The sequence below is a fragment of the Marmota monax genome, unplaced genomic scaffold (genome assembly GCF_021218885.2).
Source record: "Marmota monax isolate L192 unplaced genomic scaffold, Marmota_monax_Labrador192_F-V1.1 WCK01_AAM20220418_F8-fsc00021, whole genome shotgun sequence".
Taxonomy (NCBI): Eukaryota; Metazoa; Chordata; class Mammalia; order Rodentia; family Sciuridae; genus Marmota; species Marmota monax.
This window is the reverse complement of record NW_026695228.1, coordinates 12,299,625-12,318,907: the sequence shown is the minus strand read 5'-3', so window position 1 is coordinate 12,318,907 and position 19,283 is coordinate 12,299,625. Positions and strand designations below refer to the sequence as shown.

The window sequence follows — 19,283 nt, the reverse complement described above, 5'->3', positions numbered from 1 at the left end:
ATAGAGTTTATATATTTCCTGGTTGGTAAAACAATATTCAAGGAATTATATGTACCAATCTCCCAACTTGCCCTTCTTGGCACATACTAGGTTACATTAGAACAATTTTGGCTAAGTCACTGTGAGCACTCCACTGATTCATGACAAGTTGGACCTGTAATATGGAGTTCCAGATAGTCCAAGTCCATGTCTTGAACATAGTTCTTCCAGTCCAAGCTATGTTAAAAATGTGCTCCTACAAGTCCCCTCTGACATCTGCCCTAGAGGACTCTAGGAGGTTGGGTCAAGTGTGATGTTGAATTTCAAATCCAGATTTGCATAAGTCTAAGGTGACAGCCTGAGATCTATTATTTGATTAAATTGCGGCACTATTAAACTGTTGTGAATATCTCTGAATTACTTCTAAAACAATCCTATCCTCCCTGGGCTCTTCTGAAATAGGCTAGATTCTTTAGGGCTACTTGGTCTTCTCGACTGGCACTGGAAACATTTTTTTTTTTTTTTTTTTCTGTTTCTTTCCCCCTGTACTTTCCATTTTGGCCATTAACTCAAAAGCTCTTAATATATGGTAATACTTTTAAATCAGAAAACTGACTATTTTGTCAGGAAATCACCATCTCCTTCAAAAATACCTGTGGGTCTAAGCCAGGCAATCCTGTGGGATACAAAGTAGTGATAAGACAGATTTTTCTACCCCGCAGGGACTTATACTTTAGCTAGGGAGCTAAGACATGCACATGTACAAAAAATAACCAGGTTACACCTGGAGAAGTTACCATGTTTAGATTGCAGTGAGGAACTATCTCCTTGTTGCTCAATCATACTCTTGGGGGCTAGAACGCTGTAGGTAGAAGCACTCTCAAAATATGAACCACTGTCTCGATGCAAACCTATCAAAGATGTTTTATAAACCATTCTTTATTTATGTCAACTCAGATCACTTTCAAAGAAATTTTTTTCAAACACCTTACTTGTGACAGTGTTATTTGAGGCAGTCAATGCTGTTAGAGTATTCACATCCCAAAGGAATATTTGTCTGTCCAACCCAGCTGATGCTACCAGTTCCTTATCCTTGGCATATGCTAATGCCTTTACATAATCCTGTAACAGAACAGACATACTATGATCTACTCTGTAGATCAATTAAAAAATGAGCCAAAGTGCTAAGATTTCAATATTACACTGAAGATACTGAGAACTGTTAGCTGTTTTACCTTATGCGTTCTTAATGTTGACATGCAAAATCCCTTATGTGCGTTCCATACTTTTACTGTCGTGTCAGAAGACGCAGATATTACTAGAAGAGCCAAAGAATTAGCAAAACCCTTAGTAGTATGATTTATAATAACTTTAAAACTTATCTTAAAACAAAGTAACATTATTTCAAACTAATGTTCACACTCATATACTCTTCAAAGATCTCTCTAGAACCTATTAGATATTGTTACATACACATCCAAATTTTTAATAGGGCAAACTTTCCTAATGTTCCAGGTGAACACCCAACTAATTCGACAGAGAAAAATTTCTCTCAGACTGCAAAACCAAGAAATGGATCCTACCAAAATAAAAACCAAAAGAAGTATCAAAAAGACTAAAAGGGAAAAAAACGTGTGTATTGTATGAATCTACTGCTATACAGCTCAGATGCAAGTAAAACTAATGTATGGTGTTCAGAAGACAGGAGAGAGTTTACCTTGGGGCAAGACACAATGACTGAAAGGGTGACACAAACAGGCTTCCTGGCAATTTTCTGTTTCTTGAATTATATTAAGTTGTAATCTCAAGGTATGTATACTTTTTTGTATGTATTTTAGACTTTAATAAAATAGTTTATATAAAAATATATCAAATTGAATTAAAAACTTTTGAAAGCTCAATAATCCAAAGAAATACTTACATGTTTTCCCATTACAACAGAGTACAATGTCGTTTACCCAATCTGTATGGTGTTCCATAGATGCTATATATGGATCTTGCTGAATTAAAAGAAAAATTGTAAGAGTTTATATTAGAGAATGAAATAATTAAAAATTCTAGATCTGTTCAGATTTTTCAATTAATGTAACACTGCTCTAAGGTCTTCAAACTGACAACTGAATTCAGAATAAAATTTTACAAACAGGCGATGCTTTCAGAAACAGATGAAAACACTTTTGTTTTAGGACATTTACCAGTAACAAAAGGTACATTTCCAGCATAAATACTTAATTGTTATGCCTTATGATGGTGAAGGCCATGCTCTGGGCTAGGCACTGTGCGTGATGCAAAGTGTTGCAGGAAGGGGTTTGCTTCTGAAGGCTGGGGAAATCTTAACTCTGGTGGTGAAGGCTCACAGCAGTCAGCAGGGACAGAATGAGTGTGAGGAGCATGGTGAGGAGTCTGGTCTTCTGGCAAAGGGAGACAAACACTTCTCTGCTTTCTGCTTTCTCCTCCTGCTGTTTTTATCTTTTGAGTTTTAAATGTTTTCTACAGTCCTTCACAGAAGAAAGACTGAGCAAGTTCATGTCACCATTCCAGTTCAGTAACTGGAGACTCTCTTGTTCCCCTCATCTGGCTTAATTACCAGGAGAGGACTTCTAAAGACCAGTATTTAGTTACATCCTATACCCAAAACAGGCAACTTTGAGACATTTCATGGGCAAAACCAAAACAAAACAACAACAACAAAAACCCCACTCTCTTCATATATGAAAAAATGTCATAAAAGGATGACTAGAAAAAGATGTTTGAGGGCAAGTCAAGAGGATTTCCAGATTATTCCACATTAGTTTTCCTTACTTTGTTTGAAATACTGTGAATTCCCAGAAAGGAGACATCTCAATTTAAATATAAGTGCATTTAAAAGCTAAACATAAATAGTTTTCTGACTTTTGACACAGGGTCACCACTGCTTCCACTGGCTAAAGAATTCAGAGCCTGCTGGACTGAAGTCCATTTAGAGAGACCTCATCTAGCAACTCTACTAAGTAGTAGATCTTTTTCAACACTGAATATCAGACCTGTAGAGCTTGCGAAAGATACAGACTTTTAAAAATACGAGGTCTAGAATCAGGGTTTTGAAGTAAGGCTGGGTTCTCATTCTCTGCCACTTACTAGCCATTTAACCATGGCTTTTTCTGACACTGTTTTCTCACCTATAAAGATGAATCCTAAGAGCTGACATGAGAGATTGCTGTGAGAATTAAAATCATGGTAGATATAAGTGCCAAGAGTGTCTGGCACATAGTTAAGAACTCAGGAAATGTTCCTTTTCCTTCCTTGATCTTCTTTTCTATGTCATTCACAATACGGATATTTAAATAAAATACCAAAGAGTTCCATCCTGTTTGATGTGGGATTTATTTTTCCATATATTTAAATTCTGTTCCCTGTTTAAGAAAGCAGACTTTAAAACTCCTGAAGAGTTTTAAACTATGCTGTCCTCATAGTTTCATACCAACCTTATATAATGTAATAGGGCGCTGCAGGTTTTGTGGGAACCCTGTTCACTTCAAATGAAGAAAATCAAATACTTGTTCAAAATTGCTTATAAATAATGTGAAAGCATACCTAATCCTTTCTTTTTAATTTTTTTAAAAAGTATGGTTGCAAGGAGACTTTTGGGGGTCATATTCTAAAGCAGAAAAACCGCTGAAAGTAATCACTCCCTATCAGTCAATATCACTGGTCCTTTGTGGTAAAGAGCTCTTAAAGAAAACCTGGTTTATGGAGTCCTTGCCTTAGCTAAAACACTTGTGAAATTCTTGTGGGGGTAATTTTTCTCAGAGGCTTACAGAATTCTGGTTTCAATGTCTTAATATAGAGTATACTAAAAAACTCAGTGCTTAGAGATTAAATCAGAAACTGAAAAAGGCATCACATAAGACAGGGAAAAGCAACCAAAATTTACAAATTTATAGATTTTTAAATGTAAACTTAATCTTTGCCTTACCTTGTGCTGATTGACACTCCATATTCTTATGATGGAGTCTCGCCCAGCTGTGAAAAGTCTATTTAGTGCTGGATCCAACTGTAGGGCATTGACTCCATTCCGATTGTACTTCTCTACTTCATCCCGAATAACATAGGAAACCTGATAAATACATCAACAGATGCTTTTTATGATGTTATAAGCCATGCAATAAAAAGATGTAGTCTACAAGTAGTCAATTAATAATAAAACTTTTTTTCAAGCCAATAAAATTTTTATTTTTATTTTACTCTAAAGATTAAAGGGCTAAAAAGAGAAGTTAACCTAGACCAAGATGATTAAGTTTGCCCTAAACTACTGCTTCCTAATTGGACTCTCCTTCTACTCCTTTGCCTTTAATTCATTTTCACAAAGCAGATAGGGTAATCTTTTGGAAATGTAAATTGGAATGCAACCCATCTCAGTTCAAAAACCATCCAGCTGCTTACTGCTGAACTCGTGATTTGATGTAAATCCTTACCATAGCCTCAAGAGCCTTGTTCGCCTTTCCTGCTCTCATTTTTGTTCTAGGTCCTTGTGCACACAAGGCCTCCAGACTACTGCACATGCTGGCCCCATTTGGAAGTTCTCCCTCCTACTTGTCAGGCTATCTCCTATTACAGTCTTCGGGTTTCTCTTTAAATGATATGCTTCCTCAAAAAAGCCTTTCATAATTTGACAAGCAGAATGCCATCTCAAGTTCTGAGTTCCTATAATAAACTCAACTTTTCCTCCAGGATACTTTTTTCTACTTCATTTTCTCTTGATGACCTCTATTTCTTGGGAAAACATGTGAGAATCAACCCAAAAGAATTATAACTAAGAAAAAGTCAATACACTGACTGGTAGTCCAAAGCAAAACTTTTCCAATGTAATAAGATAACTATTTCAAAATACAAAGGCGGGGGAGGGAGAGACCTAATTATAAAAGCAACAAGATAAATACCTATAAATACATTTTTTAAAAATATTTATTTTTTAGTCATAGTTGGACACAATACCTTTATTTCACTTATTTATTTTTTATGTGGTGCTGAGTATCGAACCCAGGGTCTCGCATGTGCGAGGCAAGCGCTCTACTGCTCAGCCACAACCCCAGCCCCCTAGAAATACATTTTACAAGAAAACACATAACTGATAGGAAATGGTACAAAAGAGAAAAATCAAATAGAGAAAACATGTAATACTACAGAACAGAAAGATTCAAAATTGGCAATTCATGCCTAAATTTGTAAATTTAACCCAACGTTGGTTAGAATAGTATTAAATTCTTTCTAGAAGTGCTCTAACACTGAGCCACAACACCAGTTCTTACTTTAAAGATCTTAAAAGGTATTATAAAGCTACTGGAATTACAATAGTGTACCATAATTGGAATATATAACAGGATAAATGAATAAAAAATTTGGAATAATTTTCTATCATAAATTTTCTATTTTGATATAAACATAGTGTTTCAAATCAAGGAGGACATAATTAATTTAACAATTTATTTTAAGAGTGCATGAGTCTTTTGGGGGAAAATTATGTATTCCTTTTCCATATCTTAAACCAAAAATTCATTTTTTTGAATTTACCATTTTCACTAAAATGCATTTTTTAATATTAAACAAAAAGTTGAAATTTAATAACATAGTCATTCAAGTAATTTTAAAGGCAGGTGAATATTTACATAGTCTGTAGATATAGAAGGCTCTTCCAACATGAAAAGATGTTAATTATTTGACTAAATACAAGTCAAACCTTTTGTAAGTATAAGAATGTTTAAAGCAGTATTCACAATGGCCAAAAAGTGAAAACAACCCAAGTGACCATTAATTGACAAATGGATAAACAAAATGGAATTTATCCTTTGGAAGGGCTAAGATTGCATACCCAAATAATTACTAAGATATTTTCTTAACTTGGTCTTTTGGAAACAAGCAACTGCAACTGAAATCTACTCAAATTCTTGATAATTTAACATCAACAACAACAAAAAGACACAAATGTAAGTCATTATTTTCTCATTTTTTAGAAAATTTAACATAAGAATACAAGGATATCTAACAGAACTGAAAGGCAGAAAATACAGCCATCACTGGAGGCATTTTTAAAATAAAATCGTAGCACTTCTCTGTTGAAACCTTTTAACAATTTTCCACAGATTTAAAGTCCAAACTCCTTCAATGCTTTGGTTCTAACCCTGCATCCCTTATACTCACCTCAGACTAACCTCTCAGTTTCTTTCACGTTAGTGACCCTAAACTCTTTTATGTTCCTCAAACACATCAGCTCTGAACTCATCCTCCTCAGGACCTTCTCATTTACTGAAGATTCCTCAACTTTCCAACCCCACTGGGATACCCAGTTTTTATCTCCTCTGGTTTGCCTTCACCCTTTCTGTCTTAGATCACCTCTGAAAAGCCTTCCCTGATCTCATTTCCCTTGACACCAATATCCTACTTATTTCACAGTTTTTAGCACACTCCGGTTATTTATCTTTTTATTATCTCTTCCTATATTAGAATAAGCTCTGAGTGGCAAGGACCTTGTCTGCCTTGCTCCTCCTACCACTCTATCTCCACTGTGCCTGGCATACAATAGGCAAATATACTGGAAATCTGTTGGAAAGCCACTAGGAACCAAGGTGACTTCAATGTCAAGTTCTGCCTCTTAATCCTTCTCTGCGCACCATGTCAAATTCAGTCCCTCTGACTCTCTTTCTCTGGAACACGAAGCCCTCTTGTCTGGAGCACATTTCCTTTAACTGAGACTATGTAGTATATATGAATCTTAATTTTCTGATTTCTAGGAGATTATCTGACTGAACCAGTAGGCAAGGGTTGGAGGATAACATAATTATTGGGGCTGTCATTTCAGGTGGAGAGTAATTCTTAGCAAAGCAAAGTCTGGGATGACATCTTCATGTATCTACAATGGGAGTGTTATTAAAAATGTAAACGAATTAGAAGTATCCTAGTTGAAAAAATTTTGGCACACATACCTATAAAATAGTGTTATTCAATTGTTTAAAATGTTGATAAGATCTAGACTGACACAGGAAAATAGTATATTTTCAGTGAATTATGCATGATTCAACACATCGTGTATAATAATCATTATTGTGAAAGTGTTTCAAAATATTAAACACATAATATATTTTGAAATAAATACTAGCAGTTATTCCTGAGTGATAGGATTATGGTGATTTTTTTCCCCCACTCAGTCATGACTATTTATGTGGCTTAAATGTTTTATAATGGACACACATTACTTTATTTTAAAAATTTATAATCTATTATCAAAGTAATTCTTGCCTGTATTTAGAAAGTCAAACACTATCAAAACATTGCAATGAAAAATAATCTCTCTACTGCCTGAGAGTACCCAGTCTTCATCCCTAAATGGAACCAATTTTAACTCTTGGTTGTTTCTACTAGAGGGTTACAGCATTTCCCTAAATATTATGCTACAACTCCAGCACATTCATTTTAGACATTCCCAATTTACTCATTTTATTATAGATTAGGATATAAAACCACCTTTGATATTTCTTGTCTATTCTTCTTATATAGATACATTATTATTGGTTGAATAATCAGTACTACATTGTTGTAACTTCATCAGGCTGTCAGTTATAACCAAGTACTACATTATGAATAACTTCCTTCCTCAAAGATCCTTTTGTTTTCCCTAAAGTTCTTTATTTTCCTCCTTCAATGTTTACTTCTACTTTAAATTCGATTTTCTTCAACTGCTGCACCATGGAACTCACCTACCCCTTTGTTCTCATAAGGCTCCCTCAGTCCTCCGTCTCCTCAATGTACTCTGGGGTGGTTACCCTGCGGGTTGCTGGCACAGTATGTGCCACCTTTGCTGCTTTCTTATACTGCTTTTCTGGGGTATAGTCACAAGTTCCAGAATTTTGATTTATCTTGTTCATTCCCCAGTTTTGCTGAAGTACTTCCTTAGGATCTTATGAAAATAACATGAAAGGTCAGGCACAGTGGCTCAGGCCTATAAGAACAGCTGTTTGGGAAGCTATGGCAGGAGGATCCAAGTTTGAGGTCAGCCTGGGCAACCTGAGATTCTGTCTCAAAATAAAACAACATGTACACTTAGAAAAATGAGAAATTATATCCCATCTATGTATGATATTTCAAAGTGCATAAATGCATTCTACTGTCATATATAACTAATTAAAACAAATTTAAAAATTAAGAAAAAAAGATCTTGTTAATATCATTGCCTCTTAAAATGAAGACATTTATATGTTTGGTGGTTTAAGAGTTCTCCATTATAATTTGAGAATGTTTCTGTTTAGATGATAAAACAAAATTTTTTATGTAATAAAACATTTTATTCTTCAAAAACAAACAAATAAGATAAAAAGAACTGGGGCTGTAGCTCAGTGGTAGAATGCTCTCCTACCCTGTGTGAGGTCCTGGATTTAATCCTTAGCATTGCCAACAAAACAAAACAAAACAAAACATTCCCTCAGATTTTGAAGATGTTGCTCTAACTTCCTCTAGCATCCACTACTGCCAATGAATTCAATGCCATTTTGTTTCATTCAACTTTAATATGACCTCATTTTCAGTCTCTTCTGGATACCCTCTCCCTAAACTTTTAGGCTCTTCCCTTTTATTCCTGTTATATTTCTTCATTTAGTCTTTTTATCACTAATTTTGCTATGTAATTAGAAAGCCCTTTCAACGTGGAAGCTTGTAGTACTTCATGTCCGGTCTGCTTTCTTTGTTCTTTCTTGAAATCCCATCAGTTGTATGCTAAAACTTTCAAACTGATCCTCCATCTTTTATGCATTCTATATTATCTATCTTTGTCCTTTATTTACTTTTATAAGACTTTCTCTATCATTTTATAACTACTATTTTTAATGTAGTATGGTAAAAATAGAAACAATATATCTGATAAGGAAATAGTTATATAAATTACCTCATGTGGTTATTAAAGAATGAAGACAAATTATATACACTGATATATTCCAAGACATTTCACATTAAAAACTCATTTAAAAAGTCTGGATATAGAAAGAGGAAAAACATAATTTAATTTTTTCAACTAATATTGATTAAGTGCTCCCTAGTTGTCAGGCACTATTTTAAAAGCTGAGAATACAGTGTGTTCTTTTTTTTTTTTTTTTTTAACAATTCTATTTTTTTTTTAAGAGAGAGAGAGAGAGAGAATTTTAATATTTATTTTTTAGTTTTCGGCGGACACAAAATCTTTGTTCGTATGTGGTGTTGAAGATCGAACCCGGGCCGCACGCATGCCAGGCAAGCGCGCTACCGCTTGAGCCACATCCCCAGCCCTACAGTGTGTTCTAATGAGGGAAAGATCGAACTAGAAATGACAGCAAGTCAAGTGAAATTTTTCTCCCCAGATACAGGCAAGCTTTTGCAAGCAGAAGGGATGAAAGCAATAAATAAATAAATAAATAAATAAATAAGTAAATAAGTAAATAAATAAAACAAAAGTAGAATCGGTCTGAGAAACAATAACTTGGTGAACAAGGTCATAGAAAAGCTTCATTTAGACAAAGTCAAGAGTGTAGGTTAGCAATTGAATACAAATTAATAGACAAGCAAAAGAAGTCTAGTAGAGCAGAAGAATGGGAGATGAGAGGGAGGACAGGAAGAAAAAGTGTGTGGGGGGTCATCAACTGAAATCAATTTCCATGCATGTATGAGTTTGTTGGGATGAACCCAACTATCACATGTAACTATAAAACTCTAATTTCTTTTTAAAAAGAGTACATTTTAATAGTGCACTTTAATACTTTAAACAAAGTAGCAAATAAACAAATATTGATAGCTGGGAGGCACTGCCCCACCCCTGCCCCAAGGGCACAGCTTAAAGCAGAGATAAGAACTTATATCCAACCATCATGATTTACTTAAAAAAATGGGGAAGTGTACTAAGTGAGCTTTGCAATGGGATGGGAAGCCAGGTCATCAGTAGGAAATATACATTTGGAAGAACCAGTTAAAGGGACTGACAGGGAAAAAAATAATTGATTAGCCCCCAGGTAACAAGTATCCAGTTAAGTTACAAAAATGTAAATATTTGTATCTGGCTCAGTAAGCAAATTTTTTTAACCTTTATTTTTTATTTATTTGCTTTTTATGTGGTGCTGAGGATTGAATCCAGTGCCTCACCCATGCTAGGCAAGTACTCTACCACTGAGCTACTACCCCAGCCTGGGTAAGCACTCTTTGACTAATTTCTTCAACAATTATCTAGGACCTAAAACAAAGAAATCAGATGGGTGATCCATTGAACTTCATGTGATCTGTCTAAGCATCTCAAACTTAAATACCCTAGAGTTATTGGCAACCTGCCAGAGGGTAGAAACAGTCATGAGAAAAAACATATCTCTTTCCTCACCATTTTACTTAGAGGTAATCAGACTGATTTTCTATCATTATTGTAACAAATCACCACAAATGCAGTGACTTTACACATACCCATTTATTATTTCAGTTCTGAGGGTCAAAAAGTCAAGGCTGAGCATAAGTGGGTCCTCTGTCAAGGGTCTCAGAGGCCCAAACTGATCAGGGCCAGCAATCTATGCTTTTGACTAGAGGCTCTAGTAAAGAGCCTGCTTCCAAGCTCATCCTGGTTGGTTGAAATCAGTTCCTTAGGACTGCAGGCCTAAGGTCCCTGTTTTGTTTCCTTGCTGTCATTTAAGGATCTGTTCATCTTTGTTCCTAGCAATTGTCCGCATTCCTTCTCATCCTTTCCACGTGGCGGTGGAGGGTGGAATCCAACTCACAACTCAAAGCTATCTTATGCCACATCTCACTGCCTTCTGCCTCCAGCTGGAGGAAGTCCTCTGCTTTTAAGGGCTCACAGGATACTCCTTCTATTTTAAGGTTTGGAACCTTATTACACATGCAAAGTCCTTTTGATCATGTAACTAATGTATGTATAAGTTCCAGGGATTAGGAGCCCATTCTTTCTACCATAGCAACTAAACAATACAAAAACAAACACGCTTCATATACTATGGAATAAACAAAAAAGTTCATTTTAAAAAAGGGAGAGACTTAAAACCATTTCAGGCTCGGAAATGAGATGCTCTGGGTGATTCCCCTAGGCTCCTCTAGGGTGTACTTTACTTCACTTGGATCTCTAATGATACCTTAATTGGAATTTGCCCCAAATCAAGTTCCTGAGAGTTCTCTCCAAACTACCATTCCTGAAGTCTCCTCCATCTCAGTTCATGATTACTCCAACAAGTTGCTCAAGTTCAAAACACCTTGATGTCATCCTCACTTCTCTTTTATCTCAAAACCTGTCAGCAAGACTTGCTAGCTCTACCTTTGAGACTTATCCAGAGTTCAATTCCTTCTCATCACTGGCTGGAATCACTATCTCATGGCATCTGGATTTTTAAAAAGTCCTGCTAAGCCTATTAAAACACATTACAGTAGTCCCCTTTATCCATGGCAGATACATTCCAAGACCACCAGTGGATACCTAAAACCACAAGTGGTATTAAATCCTATACATACCATGTTGTTTTTCCCTATATGTATCTATAAGGTTGTACTTTCAATTTTTCACTTAAAGGAAGCACTATGCAGCATCACTACTCTGGTCCTCTGGGGTCATTATGAAATAATGGATTATTTAACTAACACAAAATAAGGGTTATTTGAACATAAGTATTACAATAACATGAGAGGAGATTTGATGACCAAGATACTGATAACCTAGATGACTAACAAATGACTAATGGGTAGTTACTAATGGCATGAATACCTTGAACAAAGCCACCTCTTGGGTGGCTGGGCTGGCATGAGATTTCATCATGCTACCTGAAATAGCAGATAATTTAAAACTTACAATTGTTTATTCCTGGTATTTTCCATTTAGTATTTTCAGACTGCACTTTAGCACAGCTGACAGTGGAAAATGAACTGCAGATATGGGAGGCGGGCATTACCATATATCACATTATTCATTTGCTCAAAATCCAACAACTGCTTCTCATCTCACTCAGGGCTCACTGCAAAGTGTAGGGCCCTACAAGATCTGACCTCCAACCACCTCTCGGAATTTCATTTTCTGCTTCTCTTGTTTCACTTGCCCCAGGCCAACCACAACGTGTCTCTACTGATCAGAAACAGGCCAGCATTCACCTCAGGACTTTTGCATTTGATAATCTCACTGGAATGCTCTTCTCCCAGAAGGTGGTGTTGCTATATCATTCTCTCACTTTTCTCCTTTCCTTCAGACCCTTACTGAAAAGTTGGCTTCTCAAGCAAGGCCTTTTCTCCCCACCATAAATAAAAATTTCATTTCCCCCTCTTCCACTGCTAATCACTATCTAACCATTTTCAAATCTTTAAAGCCAACTTCCTTCCAGTATTTTATTGTGAAAAATTTAAAACACAAAAATAGAAAGAATCACACAATTAAATTTAGCATATATATCCACCACACATATTCTTCAATTAACAGTCTACATTTGTTTTAACACATTCATCCATTTGATTCATCATATTTTTGATGGCTTTGAAAATAAGCTGTACATCATCAACAACACTTAAGACTCTAGCACATGCAAATCATTTTTTGAGGGCGGTTAAGGGGCACTTGACCACTAAGCCACATCCCCAGCCCGATTATTTAGAGACAGGGTCTGACTGAGTTGCCCTGTGCCTTGCTTTTGCTGAGACTGGCCTTGAACTCGAAATCCTACTGCTTCAGTCTCCCCAGCTGCTGGGATTACAGGTGTGTGCCACCACGCCCAGCATTGCTTATCATTTTTAAGGTAAAATTACACAGAGTGAAATGTGCCATAGATAGTTATGACATATGAACACACCTATATAAGCCCTTTCAAAGACACATACAACATTATCACGAAAAAAAGTTCCTTCATTTTCTTCCCAATCTGCATACTCCATTCCCAGGCAATCTAGATCTATTTTCATCACAGACTAGTTTTGCCTGTTCTTACAATGTCTTATTAATGGAATTGCACAGCTCTCATTTAAGGCTACTTCTGGCTATCAGGTTTATTTAGCCCATTCCAAGAAAAACTGGCCAAATATAAATAATTCCCATGTGTTTTTCCTGTCCAATCTTATGGGCCATGACCTTCTGCTTGTACCTATATTTCAGTTGATTTTTTTAAAGTATTTTAAAAAGTAATCTTGCAAATATAATAGGACACCTTCTAACATGATTTCTTCTAAACCAGGGGTTAGGTAAAACCTGCCTGTTGGACAAACCCAGCCCAAGTCCTATTTTTGTAAACTAGCCTTATTGGAACACAGCTATGCCTATTCATTTTGGTACCATCTATGCTGGTTTCAAATTATAATGGCACAGTTGAACATTTATGACATAGAGTTGACTCGTTAAAATATGATTAGCCTGCAAGGCCTAAAACATTTACTTTCTGCCAGTGATTTTGGAGCCTGAGGCAGAAGGATTGCAAGTTCAAGGCCAGCCTCAGCAACTTAGTGAGGCCCTAACTACTAAGTAAGACCCAGTCTCAAATCAACAAATAAAACGCAGGGACAGGGGTGGGGGGGATGGGGGAATGTAGTTCAGTTGTAAAGCACCCTAGGGTTCAACCCCTAGTACCAAAATAACGAAAACAAATCATTTACCATCTGGATCCTTTCAGAAAGTTTGTGGATTCCTGTTCTAAGGCGTCATATCACTATCAAATTTTTATTAACCATCCTAAATAAAAAGTAATTCAACTTCAGTCCAGTGAGGTGGCACACACCTGTAATCCCAGTGACTAGGAAGGCTGAGGCAGGAGGATCACAAATTCCAGGCTAGCCTTAATAACTTAGTGAACCTCTGTCTCAAAACATAAAGGCCTGGGGATGTAGCTCAGTGGTAAAGTACCCCCCCCCTTTACAATTCCCAGTGCCAAAAAAGCATTTCACTTTAGATATTTGGAAGGGCTTCTCCTCGAAAAGCCAGGATTTGGCATCATTCTACTTCCTTGAAAAAAAAGTCTCCAAGACTAAACAACCAACCCAGAGCTGGGACTGAGAATGAGGAGTGAAGGCCACACTGAGCTCTAAACAAATACTGGTGAAACAGACATTTGTTCACTGCTTATCCATTACACACTTATCCATTACACACTTCTGCCTCCAGTATTTCCCTCAAAGCAAGCAAATCCTGAAAGATCTTGTATAGGGTCTATCTAAGAGACTCTTGTTATACTGGATAATGTGAAAGGACGTGAGATCTGAAATGGTTGCACCCACCATGCCACAAGAGGGAAGGGCTAAAGCTAAAGAGTTTGAGAATAGGAGAGGAAAACTTGCATAGAGCCCAATGGTGACGACTTTACATCACTTCTTAGGGTACAGTCACAGTTGGCCTACTGGATCAGGGTTTGCATGAAACTAGCACTACCTCTTAATACATATCCTTTATTATGTGAGCTCAGTTAAGATAGATTTGGAGTCATTTCCAACCAAAAGAATCCTTCTGTTACAAAAGGCTAAGTACTCATATTCTTGAATCATCTTGGAGTGCTAGGGTATGGTTGTTGCTCCTAACTCAGGAATATTAGTGATCCAGTCTAATTTTTTCCCCAAGAATTCTGAAGCAAGTGAAGGAAGAGGCCATAATAGGAGGAAAAATGGAGACAAAGAGGGCTAATCAACAGACTGGATTGCTGGAAAACCATAACAGTAAGGCACTAGAGGGAGACCTGCTTTTGGTATCTTCCATCAGATATCTGAATTCACATATTTGATTGATCATGTTTCTAGCAATCACATTTCCATCCCTCCTCTCAAATACCTTCAATTTCTTTAGCAGTTGAAGATGGCAGGGCATGTACTCATTTTTAATTTTGTCTATAATTAATAAGCAGTATGTTTGGATTCCTCTCCACTGATTCTTTAGCAATACTATAAGTCTCAAGGGTTCTTTTTGGCCTGTAACTCAACAATGGAGTTCTGGGCTACTCTCTCTTGGTCCAAGACACAGATAGCGAAGGGGCAAAATAAATTTACATTTCCAAGTACCCATATACTTTTCACAAAACAAAGATCTCTTAAGTTGAAAAATACGTAAAGATGCATAAAATAAAAACTATCCCATGTCCTGTCTTATTCATAATAACATAGGCTAACCCCAAAGAAATAATCACTGTTGATAACCTTCCTGATTCTAAAAATGCCATTATTTCCTTTGTGGAAATGGGATCATACTATGTTGACTTGCTCATTTGACTTCTGGACATATTTTAATTATATAGCTCTGGCTGATCTTTTTAACAACTGCAAATCAATTCTCTATATTCATGTCATAATTTGACAACTGCAGACATTTAGCTTCCAATGATGGATATTTAGTTTTGTTTTTTACAATGACAATGTTCTACAATACACACTCTTGCCTAATTACAGACAGATTAAACATATGTACTAATGTAGAATAAAAGAATTTTTAAATAAGAAATTGTGGGTCAAAGGAAATGTTTATTTAAAATCTTGACAAAGCAAGATAGCAGTAAACACTATGGGTCCATTTATAGTAAAAAACCACAAAAGCCAGGTACATAAACAGGAAGAGGTAACAGACAGTGATTCTCAATTAGCAGCAATTTTGTCTGCAAAGGGATGTTCGAAAATGAGACATTTCTGACTGCCATAACTGGTGAGGTGCTGCTACATCTAGTGGGTAGAAGCCAGAGGTGATACTAAACAACTTACAGTGAATAGAACAGCTCCCCTTACCCCTATACAAAAAAGAAAGAGCCAGCCTAAAAAGTCAATAGGGCACAGGTTCAGAAACTGGTCTAAGATTATAGATTACACAGCCCACAGTAGCTTTCTTTGATGAGTGGAGGCCAACTACAATTTATACTTTTGAACTGTTTGTGGGTTTTTATTGCAATGAACATGCACTAGTTCAAAAAACACTTCCATGCAAAATGAAGTTTGAGATGAAATCAATCTCTGTGGCTTCTAACACTGCTTTTATACTTTGGGGACAAATTCTGAAAGCTCCCTGAATCTTTTAAGTAGGCTAATCTTAGCTCTTTAAATGCTCTTGATAGGAAATGGTTTCAAGTCACTTCACCAATTTAATTGCTGTTGCTACTTAAGAACAAAGCGATGAACACTCTGATCAGTGAAGAGTAGAATTGTCACCTCCCTCATTATACATGCACTGGCTCACATTCAGGTTATTAAAACACTGTTTTTCCACACCTGCTGCAGTTACTTTTCATCTTCCCCATGCTGCTCTATTACAGTTGTCTTTTTGCAAATCTCAACGCAAGAAACTGAGAGACCTGATTATCCTTCTTTCTCAGAGCATACTCCCCTAGGCTCTGAATACTATCAAACTACAATTTTGAGTTACATTGTAGTCGGGATGAGACAATTTCACCACTTGGCTTGGATGTTGGATTACTTAAATCCTGTCATTAATGCACATAAAATTCAACTAACAGGGTAAGCTATATTCGATTGTTAATTTCACCCAAACAAAATCTGAGTGCTTAGGACACTGTACTAAGCAATAGGATCAATAAGACACATCACCTATTCAGAAGACTTTATGGCCTATAACATTTTGCTCGGATTATTTTATTGAAGGATCCTTTAGTCCTCACTATCTACTAAAGACTCACTGATTTCAACTTGTAGAACAACACATACTGCTCTGTTTTATACAGAAAGCTTGGGTGCTACTGATTCCTATACCCTCTCAATTCTTTTCCCTCTTTGGGGCCAATCTAAGTGCCCTATAAGTGTTTAGTACATAAATGCACCTTATCGCCATTATATACAATATACCTACAGGCATTCATCTGTAACAGGGCTTTTACTGCCTGTATTGCTGAAAATGCAAGGTAACAAAAACTCCTAAACATAGTTCAAACAAAAGTGAATTCGTGAGGACACAATGCGCACTCTTCACTAATAAATTATAGAAACAAGAAAAAACGATTCGAGGATGCATACTGACAGGAAGATGCTAAGTAAGAAATTCAATTCCAAAACAACGAATGTTGTAATTTCCTCAAGAACACTAGCAGACTCGCACGGCGTTCCCACCTCACCCCTGGGGAAAGCTCCCACGTGCGGAATCCTTCGCAGAAACCCCGCAAGGCCATCCACTACCTCGCCACGCCCCCGCACTGACCGGGTAACTCTAACTCCTCTGCCGCCCACCTGCCGAGAAGCGCCAGGGGACCTCCTCCAGGGGACCTGCCCGCGAAAGCAGACGCTTCGGAGAAAAGCAGGGGACCGGGAGGCAAGTGGGCGGGGAACTAGCACCTCCCGACCCCGCACACACACTCCTATAGGGCAGACGACACCAGCAATCCCGGGCTCAGAACCCTTGCAGCGAGGATCTGGGAACTGGCCTCGCGGCCAAGCGGCAGCCCCCCTCCCCTTCCTTTAGCCGTTAGCGCCACGGCCCCACCCCTCGTCGCGGGCCGCGTCCCGCCCCGCTCATCCCAAGCCACCACCCCAGCTGGCCACGGCGTGGGGTATTTGCCCGCTGGAGGTGGGTCCGGACCGGCTGGCCGCGTTCAGAAGGCCGAGGAGCCGGGCTCCCATACCTGCACTTTCCTCCGCCCGGCCGTGTTCTGCCGGTGATGAGCCGCCATCTTGCATGTTGACACTCCTACGTAACTTCCGGAAGAGGCTCGGACCGGGCGGATATCCCACCCCTTTCCCTTTGGCCAAGGGCGGTTGGTGGGGCCGAAGGTGTGCTAGTGGTAGGCTTCCCGGGTACTGGGCGTTGGTGTGGCCTATGGCCCTTTGGTGCTCTAGATGCGCCTGAGAACAAAACGGTAGAGCGGGAATATGCAGATGGAGGTAGAGCCACTCGTTAGAGCAGAGGGAGCAGTTCTAAACTGGCTTCATGTGGGTGTGCCTAAACCTGGCCTTGCTTTGCGCCATTTTCCTAGTTCCTCTCCCAGAGGCCCCAGTGGGCTGAGGGACAGCACCGAAAGAATGGGTAACACTTCTTCAGCTTTTGAGGCCTACGCCAGAACTCCTAGGCAACATGAAAAGCGTGACATCTTTGCTGCTGATTCCTGTTCTCATTTGCATATCTGTTGTAAAATAAAATTTCTGGCTCCTTGTCAGTGTCCTGTGGTGGTAATGAGCCATGATCTTTAGAATACTCTCCAGTCAACCTCCCATACCTGAAGTTGTTGACATGAAAAGGTTGGGGATACGGCTCAATTGGTAGAGTGCTTTCCTTGCATGCATAAGGCCCTGGGTTCAATCCCAGCAACACAAAAACAAAAAACGTGCAAAGGGTTGAAGTCCTAGGTCAGCCTTTGCCCTTGGTAAATCACATCATTTCTCTGACACCCCAACTCACTAAGTTGATTTCTGTAAGACAGAAATAACAATGCTTTTCTTACAAAACAGGGACACATGGTAGCTCAGAAACTTAGGGATTTCTGAGCAAAATGTAAAGTTTTGACATCTTTGGGGGGGAAAAAAAACAACCCACGTGCATATTAAATAGAAAATTTAAAAAATAAGTAGGAATTCTAGAAGGCTTTTCCTTTCAAATAAACCATGTCATTGTTAAATCTTGCACCAGAGTCCATCTTTCTTAGGCAAGTTAATGAACTCTTCAGTTTCTTTACCTGTAAAATGAGAAGAAAAATGGTACCTGTCTCACATGGGTCTTAGGAAGTTAAGTGAGATAGTGTGTGCTGTATCTGGTATGCAGGAAATGTTTGCTATATTTTAGGTATTATTTTGAAATATGACCAAAGTGTTGTAATTTACTAGGATAGACTCTATTGAAACCAGAATTAGGCAGATGGGCAAGGTCAGATCCAGAGAATGGAGGATCTGAATATTAATACCTTCAGAACCCTTCTTCCTCCCTATGGAGATAACCTGCCCCTGCTCCAACCTGTTGCTAAGGTAACCTGCCTCAGGGATTGTCCCTCCCTACTGGAAGTTGTTAGTCATGCCCCATTCCTGCCCAGAGCACTCCAACTTGGCCCCTCCAGCCCATCTGCTTCTCACCTTTTGGCCATCCCACTGAGCATCTTCTGGGCCTACTCATTTATACAGGAAGGAGAGAGATAAGGGGAAGAGAGCAGGAGAACAAAGGAAACCTAGGACCTATAAAAAGGCAAAACACCCTCACTTCTTGGGATGCCAGGATACCAGCTATGACCCCCTTCTTCCTCCTGGTGTAACCAAAAGCTGGGTCCCTGTCCCCATTGCCAATCGATACCAATTTAATAATGAGGACATGGTTTTGAGAAAAAGGAAAAAGGTTTATTGTTTTACTATAAAAGGAGAAACACAGGAAACAAACTCCTGTCCCAAAGGCTGTGACT

At 38.1% G+C, this 19,283-nt stretch overlaps 1 protein-coding gene across 4 annotated transcripts in view; it reads right to left on the bottom strand.

The window, feature by feature from the left end:
* Wdr48 (WD repeat domain 48) overlaps nt 1-17,598 on the bottom strand; it is a 44,395-nt gene extending 26,797 nt beyond the window's left edge. For 2 of the 4 annotated variants that reach the window (XM_046437571.2, XM_046437572.2), the window contains exons 1-5: nt 17,526-17,598; nt 3,935-4,075; nt 1,901-1,979; nt 1,215-1,297; nt 972-1,101 (exon numbers count right to left, since the gene is read on the bottom strand). In XM_046437571.2, the coding sequence (XP_046293527.1) occupies nt 972-1,101; nt 1,215-1,297; nt 1,901-1,979; nt 3,935-4,075; nt 17,526-17,573 (481 nt within the window). In that variant the 5' untranslated portion in view covers nt 17,574-17,598. The other 2 variants (XM_058576749.1, XM_058576748.1) reach the window with 2 other exon arrangements.
* Between the last annotated feature and the right edge of the window lie 1,685 nt (nt 17,599-19,283).